This window comes from Cicer arietinum, chromosome 4 (genome assembly GCF_000331145.2).
Source record: "Cicer arietinum cultivar CDC Frontier isolate Library 1 chromosome 4, Cicar.CDCFrontier_v2.0, whole genome shotgun sequence".
Lineage (NCBI taxonomy): Eukaryota > Viridiplantae > Streptophyta > Magnoliopsida > Fabales > Fabaceae > Cicer > Cicer arietinum.
The window spans coordinates 27,668,767-27,686,352 of record NC_021163.2 but is presented as its reverse complement, the minus strand read 5'-3'; the positions used below and the strand labels follow the sequence as shown (position 1 = coordinate 27,686,352).

Here is a 17,586-nt window from a genome sequence, read left to right as displayed (position 1 = left end):
ATTTTTTAAAAAAAACCCTTTGGGAGGTCGCATCCCCGGCCAGCGACCTCCTACTAGGAGAAAAAAATTGGCTCTTTGAGATGTCGCTCCCCTAGGGAGAGTTTTCCTGGTTCCCCTAAAAAGTTGGGCATTTTGGTAACCGTTTTCGAAAGTATGACATTTTGGTGAAGTTTTATAAAAAGTGAGATATATGGGTAAAAAATCCGCTACGTGCTGAACAATTTTGATTTTTCACGCAGTAGGAGGTCGATGGTCGGAGATGCGACCTCCCAAAAGGGTTTTCATTTTTTTTTTCGTTTTAGAGTTAATTAATAATACATTAATTAAATAATACTTAATAATTAATAAAAATAATAATAATTGTAATAAATAATTAAATTAATTAATAATTATATTAAATTAATAAATAATAATAATACATTAATAAATAATAATAACAATAATTATTATTATTAATTATTATTATTTTTTAATTATTATTATTATTTTAATTATTAATAAATAATAATAACAATAATAATTGTTATAATTAAAATAGTAAATTAATATTATATATTTCAAAGAAAATACATTTCTATGATTGCTTTATTTTTTCCAATTCAGGCCTTTCTATGATTGTAAGACTAATCCACCTACAACTTACAATGAGGATAATGATCAGGATGAACCGAAAGAACTTCAACTCGTTCAAAGAGCTAGACGAGTTCGACGAAATCCTAAATGTGGTACTGGAGGTCATAATTTAGGTGGACATCAATAGGATGTATTTTTTTGCGTTAATTTAATGTATTTTGTTCCATGTTGTTAATATAATTTTGTTTAATGTATTTAAATTTAAATTTATAATATAATTTACTGTTTTTAATTTTAATTATTTTTAATTATAACAATTTTTACTAATTATAACAATAATAATAATAGTATTAATAATTAAACAACAATAATAATTAATAATAATATTTATTGTTGTTATTATTATTTATTAATAATTAAAATAATAATAATAATTAATAATAATAATTATTGTTATTATTATTTATTAATATGTTATTATTATTTATTAATATATTATTATTATTTATTAATTTAATATAACTATTAATAAATTTAATTATTTATTAATATATTATTTAATACAATTATTATTATTATTATTAAGTATTAATTATTATTTAATTAATGTATTATTAATTAACTCTAAAACGAAGAAAACAAATGAAAACCCCTTTGGGATGTCACATCCCAGGCCAGCGACCTCCTACTGGGTGAAAAATCCAAATCATTCAGCAGGTCACACCCCCAGGAAACGATACACTAATGTGTCTAAAAAGTAGGGCATTTTGGTATACAATTTTAAAAGTTGGATATTTTGATTAAGAAATTTAAAAAAGTGGATATTACAGTAAAAAATCCACAAATTTTCGCTCTCACTTACTGTCTCTCTCCCTCTAAATTTGTTTAGTGTTTGTTTGAAAACTTAGTTACACGACATATATGTGTGTTTGCAACGCCAAAATTTAATTTCATTGAAAAATTGAGTGGTTGGTTTCAATTGTGAAAAATCAATTCATGTGTTAAAACCAATTAAGTTTGATTTGAAACTTGTATTTCAAGATTATTAGTCCTTAATAGAAATTTGAAAAGTCATATTTGATTAAAATATACAATTATAGATTGGTATTTCAATCATAAAATGAGAATTAACTTGGATGGAATTTAGGTATCGGCTAGCCAACGCTTATTAAAATATGGCATACGTTTATATTTTTTTTAACTTTAATCACCCTCTTAGCGTCAGTGTGGCTGACGCTATATTTTTTTATTTGTAAATTTTTTTTGGCTTAATTGCAGTTTTGGTCCTCCTATTTTAGCTGAATCGCGAAAGTAGTCCCCCCATTTTGTTTCTCCCCAGTTCTGGTCCCCCAAACAGAATTTTGGTCAAAAACTTGATGAAATTTCATTTTTTAAAGCCGTACTACACTATTTATAATCATAGATTCCAGGTACAATTGTTGCAAATGAGATTTTGAGGCATGGTGTGACTTAAATAAATGCAAAAAAAATGAAATTTCATCAAGTTTTGGACCAAAATTTTGTTTGAGGGACCAAAACTGGGGAGAAACAAAATAGGGGGACTACTTTCGCGAATCAACTAAAATAGGGGAACCAAAACTGCAATTAAGCCTTTTTTTTTTAGTAAATCTTTTTTATGTTGATTTTCTCTATCATTTGCTCATTTTTCCCCTTTTCATTTCTTCATTCATTCACCATCGAACCCTCTAATCAAAGCAGCCACTATCATGGTCACGTTCATTTTAGTCTGATGGTCACAACTCGGCCTTCATTTCGGTCCAATTTCACCTTCGTTCGGCTGACCACTGTCATGGTCACTTCTTGACCTTCCTGTGTTTGCCACTGTCACTGTTCGCCGCCACCTCTGTTGTTTTATGTTGAGGTTTCCTTCGTCATTCTATTTTTGAGTTCTACTATGATGTTGTTGAGATTCAATTTATTTTGATGGCATTGTTGTTGAGATTCAATCCACATACACACCACGCTTTCTCTCAATCTCAGAAGAAGGCATGTTGTTTCTAAGCTCTGTGTTCTACGTTCTACATAGTCCCATAAGAATAAGTAGTTGGAACGGGGATGGAATCCACCATGCTCATATAGGATAAATACTCTGCATATAGGATAAATTATTGTCGTGCATTTTTTGGTAATGTTTATGAAATTAAAATCTCACATTTGGTAGTCTTTGCTTATTTTATATTAATGATTAATTGCATGCATGTTGGAAAAATATTTTGATAATTAACACATAAGATTGTTTTAGTTTAAAAGCTGGGACTATTTATGTATATCATAAAATTTTATTAATTCCATGTTGATTTGGGTTGCTCTACCTTTGTTCTCTTCTAGTGTTGTGACTATTTTTTTTAAAATAGCCAATTATTCCAATGACTTGCTGCAAAGTGTCTATGTAGAAGTTTTTAAGTTGTCGTCAGTTGTCTAGAATATGAAAATTAGACTCATACACCTTAATAAAACAAAGGTAACTAGTAATTGTAAGAACAGAAGTGCGCCTAAGAGTGGGGGGTGAATTAGGTGTTTAGAAATTTTCTTGTTTTTAGAGATTTAGTGTTTTATTTTTCTGATTTAAGATAGTGTATGGAAAAGATAAATGGCAGAAGAAAAAAAAAGAACACAGATATTATCCTGTTTCCCCTTATAACCAAGAGTACATCCAGTCCTCTTGCACACCACAAGAGATTTTCTACTATTGTTAGAATAACTATAAGTCCCACCCTAGGACCTTTGTTACAAACTCCTAACAATCACCCTAAGATAGCATACCACTATCTTACTTTACAAAACTTGAAGAAATAACACCACTTTCCTCAATTTACAACACTTGAAGAAAGTACACCACTTTCTTCAATTTACAACACTTGAATGGTTTAGCAATATTGATTTTGACTTAGATCAATATGATATAATATGTGATGTACAATGATAACAATCTAATATAATTTCAAGTACACTAGAGAACTTTTCTCAATGATATGAAAATGTAAAATCTGTACTTGAAATATAAAAGTGAAACTTTGAATAAATCAAAAACATTTTAGAAAGTTTGTTCAAAGTTTGTTGAAGGTTTGGTTGTAGGATTGGTTATGTTTGATCTAAAGTTATGTTGTATTTATACTCCATAAACATCTCTTCAGATTCGTGGCCATTGATCCAAGAGGTTTGATGAAGAAATGCAATGATCCGGAACCATTTCAGAATTGAAAAATTGCATTGTTTCCAAGTGTATTTGACTACAGCTTGTGTGTAGTCCAATACGCATCCTTTTAACGTTCAACTTTATTTGAATTTTAAAGCTTCTATTTGAATACACATTCTTGTATTCGGATACAGATGTTTCAAGATGTTTGTATTTAGCTACTGACATGTCTGTATTCGACTACAACATGTTGTATTCGAATACAACATTATATTTTGCCAAAAATATTATTTTCAAACATTAATTATATATTTTTACTTTTTGAAAATCATTTTGATACATATGCTAAAATGAAAGGTTCTCATGTGCATTTGAAATATATGAATATTACATTGCATCATGTACCTTTACATTATAAAACTTCTAGCATATTTGACCATAGTTGTCTTTGATGTTTGACTTCTTTTTGAGCTTGCAACTTGATCACTTTCCTTGGTCTTTGTCTTCATCAAAAATATGTATTTTACAGTAATGAATAATAAATTAGAATCACTAACATAACCAACATAACTGAAAACTACATTCATAAATATAGTTTACAACTTATTTAATAGATTCATAAAATATTACAGCTTGAAAATAAACTATGATTGTCTGATTACATCATAAAATAAAACATCAAACTCTAATTCCACAAATTTGAAACCGATCTTCTAATGCTAAATTCATGTCTCATGTTCCTCCAGCTGCTAAATATAAAATTGAGATAAAAATATGTCACTGAGCTTTGACAAATAAAGGGGAAAACAGTCTCAAAGAGTTTCTTTCACAAAAATGTATAAAACATGAAAATTGTTATACATCTCAAGTTAAAACTTTCACTTTTAATTTTATAAAAGTTTTACTTATAAAAATATTATTATTATTATTATTATTATTATTATTATTATTATTATTATTATTATTATTATTATTATTATTATTATTATTATTATTATTATTATTATTATTATTATTATATATTCTAAATATCATATGCATGACCTCAAATATTTTCCTTTGGAATAAGGAAAAGTTGTTCAATATCTTGATGTGGGTCACCAAGATAATTGAGTCATGATTGATAAATATGGTATGATCAAACCCCAATCAGCGTACTGATTGTTCTCCTTTACAAGTTATTTTATGCCTAGAATAACCTGAATGTTCCACCATGAATATAAGGTCATGTATGATATGACTAATGATATTGTACTAAACTTGAAATATTTTGTATGAAATGTCTTTATTATGTCATATATGAAATGCATCGTTCATCTCCAACAGTTATAAATAACTTAGCGATATACTAAATACATAATAATTTAATCATAAATCCTTAATTCAAAACGGAAATCATAGACAGAAAAATAGAAACAACATTGGAGTCTTGAAAATAGTAACAACATCAAAGTCAAGAAAATTGTAATAAAATTAGAGTCATGAATTTAATAACAATATAAGAGTCATGAAATTAATAACAACATAAGACTCATGAAGAATCATTTGCTTGTAGTTTTAAAACACCTATATGCGAAAATTCTATTTCCTAACCCTACAACTTCTAATCCATAATAACCCTAAAATAGTTTATTTAAAGAGCTTTGTTGCCCAAAACCATCATACTAGAAAGAAGTTAATGTAACAGAACTCGCAGTTTCACATACACATTAGAGGCAGCAGTAATAACGAGCAGAAATCGTGCTCGACAAGCATATTGACCTTAAATCTAGTTATCTGCATCTAATTAAATTTTCCTAACATATAATTCATTCACAAACATCACAACCATAGCACGTTCTAAGAGATAAGTTGATATTTCAATGAAATCCCTATAGGTTAGATTTCCTTTTCCTCGTTATTTTAGTTATTTTCTTCCACTCTCCTTTTTTTCCAAACAACTTCAGAATTTTATAATAAAATTAAATCCCCAACCTCACATGATATAAAAAAAAAATCTTTAATAAAAAGAACTCATTGTGCTAAGTGAGAAGATGATGTTTTGATTAAATTGGTTGTAGAGCTCCCTTGAATTGCAGCTTTGGCTCAAGATCTCCAATTTTAGGTGAGTACTGCTTCATTGGTTGAGTCTAATTTCTAGGATTTTAGGGACAATGAGGAGAAGAAGCAGAAGGAGGAGAAGGAGAAGGAGGAGGAGGAGAAGGATGAGGAGGAGAAGGAGGAGGAGAAGAAGGATGAGAAGAAGAAGGAGAATGAGAAGAAGGAGAAGCAGAAAGAGAAGAATGAGAAGCAGAAGAAGGAGAAGAAGAAGGAGAAGAAGAAGGAGAAGAAGGAGAAGAAGGAGGAGAAGGAGAAGAAGGAGAAGAAGTGTGAATGAATATATTATTTTGTCAACCATCATGTGATCAATTGTTTTTCAATATCCTTCTATGTCGTTATGAGGAACTTTACCGAAATTTAGATCACAAGAATTAAATCTATCGAATATATTAAAAATAGAAATTATAATAAAATTAGTAACATGGTAAGCAGTTGGTTTTAAAAAAAAGAAAAAAAAAACATAAAATTTATTTGCAATGGTTTCCTTTGTGCAAGTGGAAATATCCATGGATTGAGTGATTCTGGAGTGACACAAGACAAACGATACCATTCTCAATTTTTCAACAACAATGCACATCCTCCCATAGAAATTACACCAGGTTTCATTGCAAGACATAGTTCTCTATACAGTGTAGCTAAAACGGCTGAACCCCAGCTATATTGGGATGCTTTATGTAAATCTCCTAACAGTGAAAGATATTTTAAATGTACACGTTGGATTTGTTAGACATCAATAACCCTCTGATCATACGTAGGATGTATGCTCGACACCGGGTTTGTTGATGGAGGACCAAACTCAAAGGTAACATATAACTCGATGTTTTGTTTCGTGCATATCTGCGTTTAAATTCTGCAAACCGATAGTACAAGTTGATGGGACTTGATTGTACAACAAGTACAAAAGAACTTTATTGGTAGCAGTTGCACAAGATGGGAACGAAAATGTAATTCTTATTGTTTACGCTCTTGTGGAAGGTGAGACAAAAGAAGGTTGGAGTTTCTTTTTGAGAAATTTGAGAAAATACATCACTCCACAACCCAATATTTGTATGACTTCAGATAGACACGAATCCATTAAAAGTGCTTATAATAATCCAAATAATTGGTGGCAAGATCCTCCGTCAAAGCATATGTTTTGTATCCGACATATTTCACAAAATTTTGCAAAAGAATTTAAGGACAATGCTTTGAAGAAAAAAGTTATTTTTATGGGTAATAATTTCATTCTTAATTTTTATAATTAGTGTAATTTTAAATAATTTCATTCCTAAATTATATAATTAGTGTAATAATGTTTGTTCTACTATTTCAATACAGGTTACTCGGTCAATGAACCTACATATCCATAATACCGCAGAGAAATCGGTAGTGTAAACCTGGAGGCTTTGAAATGGTTAGACAACATACCTCGACAAGATTGGATTCAAGCATTCGATGGAGGTAGCCGTTGGGGTCAGATGACAACCAACCATGTGGAGTCGATTAATAGAGTATTAAAAGGCACGCGCAACTTTCCCATCACTGTTTTGGTCCAATCAACTTATTTTAAAACAGGGACACTATTTCCAACCATGGGAAAACGACACAGGTTAATTTTAGCTTCTGGTCAGGTATACACAAAAACTTGCATAAATTTTATGAAATTGAAAATAAGTAAATCCAATAGTCATAGAGTTGATAGTTTTGATCGGAGCAACCATACTTTCATGGTCCACGAGACAATAGTTCTAAGGGAAGGGCGACCAATTGGTCACTTCAGTGTAAACCTTCCTAACAAGTGGTGCGATTGTGGGAAATATCAAGCTAAACATATGCCTTGTTCACATGTCATAGCAGCATGTTCTAGCATAAAATATGATTATTTGAGCCTTATACCTGATGTGTACATGGAGGAAACGGTACTAAAAGTCTACAACGAAACGTTCTCACTTATACCAAACAAAGGATATTGACCACAATATGAAGGTATTAAGTTGAGTCATTATCCACTAATGCAGAGAGTCAAGAAAGGTCGTCCAAAGAGCAAATGGATTATAAGTGAAATGGCCACTACATAAAGAGTACCAAGAAAATGTGGATTATGTCGGGTATCTGGTCATACAAGGAAACATTGTCCTAACGCTGCAGACACATCTACTCAAATTTGATGTATCATTTTTTTTATTGTATTTTCTTTTCAAGTTATAATATAATTTACTATTTTAATTTTAATTTTTTTAATTATTTTTAATTATAATAATTTTTAATTATAATAATTTTTAATAATAGTAACAATAATAATAATTAATAATTATTATTATTGTTATTATTATTTATTAATATATTATTATTATTATTTATTAATGTATTAATATTATTATTTATTAATGTATTATTATTATTATTTATTAATGTATTATTTAATATAATTATTTATTAATTTAATTATTTATTAACATATTAAAAACTAAATAAACCTTAAACGAACAAAATAAAAATTAAAAATCTCTTTGAGAGACCGCATCTCCGGCCAGCGACTTCCTACTGGGTGAAAATTTTTTTGCCTTTAACTGGTCGCACCCTCAGGCCACGACCTCCTACTGGGCCCAAAAAGTAGAGCAATTTAGTATATAAAACTCAAAGTGGGGTATTTTGGTTTAAAAAAAAAATAATAATAATAATAATAATATAATAGTAAAAATTTCAAATATTTATCACTCTTCAATATACTTTTCATTAGTTAGTCTATTTTATCACCATAGAAAATTATCTTGTGATATATAAAAAATTTCCATTTAATTCGAATTTTAGACATTTGTCTAAACTATTGACCGCTCTATCAGACGATTCACATTAAGTATAGGTTTACTGCCTTTGATTCTTTGTACCGTTAGCAATCATATATTTGGTTATTAAATGCATTTTCTTTTTATAATAATTATCAGATATTAAAATGGGTTAAAATTAATGTCCTCTTACATTATTATTATTATTATTATTATTATTATTATTATTATTATTATTATTATTATTTTCATTAACATCATCAATTTGGGGAATATTTATCGCTCTATTATAATTAATTATATGTCGATCAGATTTTGGAAAATCAAATCCAAAATAAAATATAGAACTAAAAGTTTAATTAAATAAGTTTCTGTTATGTAAATCAACAGTATCAAATGGTTTTAAATTAGAACTCGAATTTTTATAAAATATATTAATTTTGACCGATTTTATACAATTCTTGAAGTCTATATATAGGGAACCAAAGTGTTGACCACATTTTAATGGACCATGGACTCTATAACGTCTATAAATTAATAACCCAAAAGTGACTTTCATAATCCATCACAAACAAAAAGAATGAATTCCTCCACACACTTATTCTTGTTGTTCACCATTTTATTAATCTTTCTTTCTCATGTCACTTCACCAACATCAACTCCAAAACTGTATCAAGTTGTATGCAAAGATGCTGCCAAAGACGGCGTGCAACGTTGCTTGAATCTCTTTGAAGACAACCGTCAAATAACTTTAGCCAAAGACTATATTACCCTTTGCAAATTATTCTTAGAGATGGCAATAGACAAGTCCACAAAAGCTCAAAATTATCTCAAAAGTTTGGTTAACAAATACCCTTTATCTAAAGCCATTAAAGAATGTGCAACTAATGATTACAATGAGTTGGTTTATTCGTTTAAAAGTTCGTTGGGTGAGTTAGTTGAAGATCCACAAACTGCAAGCTATGATGCTAAAGTTGCTGGCGATGGACCTGACACATGCCAACGTGCCTTGGCTAGTGAAAAGATAGATATTAGTTCTTCTATTTCTACATTGAATAATGAAATGCAATTTCTTAGTTTTGTTGCATTTCTAGCCGCAAACCATCTTCCAGAATGAGATAAGTCGTTTATGATGGCTAATATTTGATTTTAAAAAATAATATAAATTTATAAAAATGTCTAAATGACAATTTTTAACTTATATTATTATTTTCCCTCAGAATTTTTTGTATCAATAGCACCGATTATGTATGCTCGCATTTATTTACACCTTATCCATTTCATATTTATTAAATGACTCGTATTTCAATTTTTCTTAGATAATTTGAATGAGTATTATGATGCGCTATAATGTTCATGTATCTGTCAACGTTTGGTTACTTACATTTATCTCATATATAAAGCCAATTCAAAAGCTCCATGCATATGTGGTAGGTGTCACCGCATCTCATTGAAACGTAATTACGATTACGTGTGATAAGTATTCCTATTAAACCTTTTTATACATGACTTTAAACAAGTTTTATTGGAGAAGATAATATACAATAAATTATTATTTTAGATTTTTGAAAAAGTGATTTTAATATTATATATTTTAAAATTTATTTAAAAATAATAGAGGAAAAATTTCAGTTATATTTGTTATCGATTAAATAATGTAATTTTAATATTTAATAATTGAGGTATTTATTATTAGAAATGTTAAAATATCTCTAAAAAAATTTATATCTCAAAAACAATTATTTTATGAATATTTTTTAAAAATAATTTTTTATTTGTTGAAATTTAATTTTTTTTTTAAATAAATTGTAACAAATGGATAAACTATTTAAACTGATTTTTCACTTGAAGTTTTATTTTTAAAATTATGTTTTAAAATAGTTATAATAAAAAAGATAGAGTACTAAAAAAAATCATTTTTTTAAAAAAGCTATTACAAACTAACCTTATATAAAATATTTTCAAATCCCATTACCTAGTTTTTTTGTAACTATAGTGGTAATGGTTCCAGTCTACGCTACAATGTTTTTGTAAAATAAAGTTTCGGAAACTCCAACCAGATAAATCGGGTTTATCAAATTGATGAGATTATGAGTGTGGAATGAAACATATAAACAAAATGGATATTTATTCACTTTGGGCAGCTCACTAATTTGGCAATAAATTGGCATGAATAAGTCTCCCATTTAATTGATGCGGCTAACATTAGTTTTGGAAATCGTTTGGGTATTAAAATTATAATTGATTTGAGAGGCGGCATTAATCAATTTGAATCAACGGAATTATATTTGAAGAAGTTGAAGGTTTACCCTTAAAACGAATTTGAATTATCATATTTGTTTAAAATATACAATTATTGATTGGTATCAAAATCATTAAATGGGAATTAACTTGTGAAATTTAGGAATAGTATTTTATTAGTATGACCGAGGTTTCAACAAAATTTATCTCTATGTTTAGTGTTTGTTTGGAAATTTAATTACATTGTTTACTTGTATGTTTACGATACCATACCTTAATTTCATTTAAATATTTAGTGCTTGGTTTCAATGTTGAAAAACCAATTCAAGTCTCAAAATCAAGTTAGTTTGATTTAAAGCTAGTATTTCAAGCTTATTGACCCTTAAAACTAATTTGAATTGTCAAATTTGATTAAAATATATAATTATAGATTGGTATTTGAATCATCAAATGGGAATTAACTTAGATGAAATTTAGGTACAAGACTTTATTGGTATGACACACGTACTAAAAAAATATTTCTCTTTAAATATATTTAGTGTTCGTTTAGAAACTTAATTACTCAATCTATTTATGCGTTTGCAATACCGTAACATAATTTCATTGAAAAATTAATTCAAGCTTCAAAACCAATTAAGTTTGATTTGAAGTTAGTATTTCAAACTTATTAGCCCTAATTAAAAGGAATTTGAATTGTCATATTTGATTAAAATTTATAATTATACATTGATATTTGAATCACCAAATGCGAATTTACTTGGATGAAATTTAGGTATGATACTTTATTGGTATGACACATGTTTCGACAAACTATTTCTCGCTAAATATGCTTAGTGCTTGTTTGGAAACTCAATTACAAAATCTATTTGTGTGTTTGCAACGCCATAACTTAATTTCGTTGAAAAATTAAGTGTTAGGTTTCAATGGTGAAAAATTAAATCATGCCTCAAAACCAATTAAGTTTGAAGTATTTCAAGTTTATTGGCCCTTAAAAGGATTTTGAATTGTCATATTTGATTAAAATATACAATTAAAGATTGATATTTCAATCATCAAATGAGAATGACTTAGATGAACTTTGGGTATGGTAATTTATTGGCATGATCTCATTCCAACGAATCATGTCTCTCGTTGTTTCTCCCTCTCTCTCTCTAAAGTTGTTTAGTGTTCGTTTGAAACTCAATTACAGAGTATATTTATGTGTTTGCAAACTATAACTTTGTTTCATTGAAAAATTAAGAGTTCGGTTTCAATAGTGGAGAATCAATTCAAGCATCAAAACCAATTAAGTTCGATTTGAAGCTAGTATTTCAAGCTTATAGACCCTGAAAAGGAATTATCTTATAGACTTATGTAATTTATTAAACCACAATTATCTTATAGACTTATATAATTTATTTTTCACAACTTTGTCACAATTAATAATTATTTATCACAACTTTAACAATTAATAATTCAATTTATAATTAATAATTAATAATAATTTATTTTTCACAACTTTATCACAATTTATTTAATACATTTCAGTTTTTTTATCAAAAATATTTATATATAATTTATTTTTTGTAGATATATAAAAAAAACATCGATAATTGTATCTTAATTTTTTTAAAGAACTTAAATTTTAAGACAGAAATAAAAATCTACAACAACTAAAATCTACAAACTTGATCGTTTTACTGAGATTTTAAGTAGACATTAGGACTAATTTAAGACAAGCTCTTTTTAGTATAATTAAGTTAGTAAATATTTTTAGTATAATTGTAACTAGAAATCCTTAGTACGTTGCCTTAGTATAGCTTTGGTAAAGTTATACCTAGCTTAGGTAGATGTAGTACCTTAAAAGGAAAGTAGCATTTTTGAGGGGGAAAAAATTCACTTAGGATATCATTATATAACGGTTTTGTCATTTATATAAACAAATGTTTGTATAATTAGATAACTATAAAATATCTCATTTATTGTGAAATCAATCAATGATATTTTTGTTAAATTTAGTAGTTATATTTTTTAAATATTCGATGTATTTTTATATAATTTATTATTTCTCATCTTTCGTCATATTGACGATAAAAGTTTAATTGTCTTTTTAAAAGCTTTTAGCTTTATTTTTTATAGAATTTACTTCATCTTATTCTCCACATACACACACACACACAAAATTAAACATGTATATAATGTTGCCTAGTACCTAATTGCTCTTGACTTTTATGATGATTAGGAGTCGAGCTCACTTCTCCAAAGTTTGCAGCATTCAAACATATTACACATCAATAATTTGCTTTAGACTTAAAAGTCAAGGTTTTCCTCAAATTTTTCTACGAAAATATTTTAGTAGGTAATACGTGAAGAGAATATTAGGAATATTCCTACGGTGCCAATTCTGCGAGTAAAACATTTTCAATTTACAAATTGTTTTGGTTGTACATATTGTAGAATTAATATTTAGTGAAATAATTAATTATTTATCAATGTATTTTATTAAGAAATTGTAAAGTTTAAAATTGTGAAAATTATTTATAATGATGCAAATGGCAATTGATGCTCGAAAACATGAAAATTTGTGTTATGACAATGAAATATATTTCATAATCATAGTTAAGGTGTTTATAATATTATAAAAGTTTTAAGCTTTAGTTCATTATATTACAATATACAATGAAATGATATTAATTTACACCCATAAAAATACGTTAATAGAGTTATTTTAGTCTCATGGATTTGCTTAAATTTCTTTGGTTGTCCCTTAGCTCACCGACCAAACTACATTTAACATAATAAAGAATTTACATATAAAATTTGTGTTCGCCATGGATTAGTACCCTATAGCATTTGTGGTCTAATGAAGATTTATTTGTAGATCAAACTAGCATCTACGCCTAGTGACAATCATTTAGATGTTGAATCCACAATTTTCCAGTTATTTAAACCACCTCCACATTCACACGGCGGTTAATCAATACAATATAGTCATATAAAAAAATATGTAGAGTAATCAAACATGGAAAGCAGAAGCACAATAAAATCATACTACAAAACCACATAAATAACTCATTCAAAATTGAGATAACGTTATCATGGTAGGTACTCAATATTGTTGGTCTTTTTTTACAATTGAAAATAACATCGATTTTTCTTCTTCAATTTAACAAAAACAATATACGATTATGTAACATCAAATTCTAGAAAAATCCATCGATATGAGAAAAAGAACAAAATAATACAAAACAATAATTTAGAATATAATTTAGAATATAATTTAGAATATTGTGTGTTGTTGTTATGTGATAGGTACATTTCTTTTCAATATTGTGAATCTCCAAATTTCACTTACTAAAAAAATGAATGGATTGATTATTTAAAATTTATACGAATTGATTGAGAAATTAAAGGAAATACAATGATTATAATAGATTGAGTTAACAAATTGATTGAGAGAGAGTGAGTGTGTGTTTGGGTGAGTGACTTAAAGGTTAATTAGTAGATAGATTCAAGTTTAGAAAACAAAGAAATTTAATAACAAAAAAGGATTGATGGGTTAAGTAATCGATAAGAAATTGCTTCTAAAGATATGTGTTCAGATATGAATGATAAAGTATTACAACAAAAGAATAGAAGATAGAAAGAGTGAATGATTGTAAAGGATCACACATCAAATTTTTTATGATGCAAAACAAATTTGAGTAGTGGCATATGAATAGATTATGTGTCAATGAAAAATATTGGAAGGTTGTTTTAATGTATTATAAATAGTGAATGATTTTAGAGAGTACCGAGTCAAAATATTTAGGATGTGAAATAAATTTGAATAAGTGACATATAAATAGATGATGTGTCATCGAAGAAGGTTGGAGGATTGTTTCGAAGGTTGGAGCGTTGTTTTAATATATAATAAACATATCGATGATTGATTAGTTATTGTAAAATGTGACTATGCAATCCAATTAAACACACTATTATTCTACTCTATCTTATGAAACTAGTTTCCTCCCATTTCCAAATTTTACTTGTACAATTGTGTTTCTGTCAACCTGTAGCAGTGTTTGAAAATTGGTTTTTGTATGAGTGAAGATATAATCGTTGTTAACTTTAAGTAAATCCATGATGATTGAATATGTTATGAAATCTTGGAGTTTACATTGTTGAAATAGTGTTCTAAAACTATCACTCTATATGTTACCTAAATTTTCAGAGGAAAGGCCCACCATTACAGCACCATATGCCGCAATGGAGTGTATATATGGGAAAAATTCGGTCTTCCTTCTTGAAAATTTTACTTGTGCCCCCCAAAAGCATATCGCTACCCCCATTTTAATAGTAACTAAATGCCAACCTGCACCTTGTGCGGGTATATTTTTATTTATTTAATTTAAGTAGATTTTTAAAAAAACTAATATAAAATTTTTTGTCTTAATTTAGTATTTATATTAATAATATATGTACAATTATAGCAATATAATTCATAGAAAAGAAGTATTGATTTAGAAGAATAACTTGAATAAATAAAATAACATATTAATATTGAGATCGATGGAGATGTCAAATGTTGAAGTAATGTATTTGATAATTGAAATTAAGAGATAGACTCAATTGATATACAATTGAGTTACAAAATATATTATTTTATTGTTGAAACTAAAAATGATTAAAGTAAAATAGTTGGAAATACATTTACCTTGTATTTTACTTTATTACTTTTTTTGTTGTCTCACTCGATCATTTTAATCATCCATCTTTGTGGTAATTGTGAAATTTTTTATTTTAAATCGGATATATTAGAATTTTAATTTACAAACAATCAAATTGTTATTAATATTAATAGAGTAATCATAATGATTAACATTTTGGTTTCAAAACCGAAATCCAAAATTTATAACAATTACAAAATATTAATCATCAAATAATTATAAATATACATCAAATACAAATAATTGAAAATAAATTACTTTAATTTCATATCAATTAACACTATAAAACAATAAATTTAATTTAAATAATTTCAGTAAAATAAAACTTATCAAAATTCAAAAGACATGACTTTGTCCATCATTTCTAAATATTTATATACTATATATATTTACAAATATTCAACAATGAAAATCAAATATAAATATTTTTTGTTCTCTCACCCGATCATTTTAATCATGGATCTATGTGGTAATTGTGAAATTTTTTATTTTAACACGGATATATTAGAATTTTAATTTACAAACATTCAAACTATTATTAATATAAATAGAGTAATCATAAGTATTAACAATTTGGTTTCAAAACTGAAATTCAAAATTTATAACAATTCAGTTACAAAATATTAATTGTCAAACAATTATACGTCAAATATAAATAATTGCAAATGAATTACTTTAATTTCATATCAATTAACACTATAAAACAACAAATTAAATTTACTTAGTTTCAGTCAAATAAAACTGACCAAAATTCAAGGAGAAATGACTTTGTACATCATTTCTAAATATTTATATATTATATATATTTACCAATATTCAAAATAGAAAATCAAATACAAATATTTTTTGTTCTCTCACTCGATCATTTTAATCATCAATCTTTGTGGTAATTGTGAATTTTTTTAACTTTAAATCGGATATATTAGAATTTTAATTTACAAACATTCAAACTATTATTAATATTAATTGAATAATCATAATCATTAATATTTTGGTTTCAAAATTGAAATATAAAATTTATAACAATTCGATTACAAAATATTAATTGTGAAACAATTACAAGTATACATCAAATACAAATAATTATAAATAAATTACTTTAATTTCATGTCAATTAACACTATAAAACAACAAATTATATTTAATTAGTTTCAGTAAAATAAAACTATCTAAAATTCAAAGAGACATGACTTTTTCCATCATTTCTAAATATTTATATATTATATATATTTATCAATATTCAAAGTAGAAAATCAAATATAAATATTTAAATATATATAATAGATGAAATTAAAGTAATTCATTTGTAATTATTTGTATACTTATAATTGTTTGACAATTAATATTTTGTAACCAAAATATTAATGATTATGATTCATCTGTCAATATTAATAATAGTTTGAATGTTTGTAAATTAAAATTCAAATATATCCGATTTAAAATAAAAAAAATTCACAATTAACACAAAGATCGATGATTAAAATGATCGAAGTCATTAATTTTAACATATGAAAAATTTCCACAATACATGCAGATTTGTCTTCTGAAATTTAAAATGATCTAATTTATTTGATTCAATTCAACGACACATATCTTTTAAACATGATTAAATTTATTTGAGTCAAACTTTTTCAAGTACAATTTGTAAGCTACTCAACATATACTACATTGAAGTAAAACTAAGAATATAAGACACACAAAGCAAAGTGACACTTAAAAACAAATAAATGATTCCTCTATCAATATTAATAATAGTTTGAATATTTGTAAATTAAAATTCTAATATATCCGATTTAAAATATAAAAAATTCACAATTAGCACAAAGATCGATGATTAAAATGATCGAAGTCATTAGTTTTAACATTTGAAAAATTTCCAAAATACATGCAAAATTGTCTTCTGAAATTTAAAATGATCTAATTTACTTGATCCAATTCAATGACACGTATCTTTTAAACATGATTAAAATTATTTGAGTCAAACTTTTTCAACTGCAATTTATAAGCTACTCAACATATACTACATTGAAGTAAAACTAACAATATGAGACACACAAAGCAA

At 26.7% G+C, this 17,586-nt stretch overlaps 1 protein-coding gene across 1 annotated transcript; it reads left to right on the top strand.

Moving 5' to 3' along the window:
• The first annotated feature begins 9,175 nt into the window (after positions 1 to 9,175).
• Positions 9,176 to 9,712, top strand: LOC101492231 (uncharacterized). The gene has a single exon (XM_004504466.1). The coding sequence runs from the start codon at positions 9,176 to 9,178 to the stop codon at positions 9,710 to 9,712; it is 537 nt and encodes a 178-aa protein (XP_004504523.1).
• Positions 9,713 to 17,586: the final 7,874 nt, after the last annotated feature.

What these genes read in the sequence shown, in the direction of transcription:
- LOC101492231 (XM_004504466.1), top strand. Translation starts at nt 9,176, where the DNA reads ATGAATTCCTCCACACACTTATTCTTGTTGTTCACCATTTTATTAATC.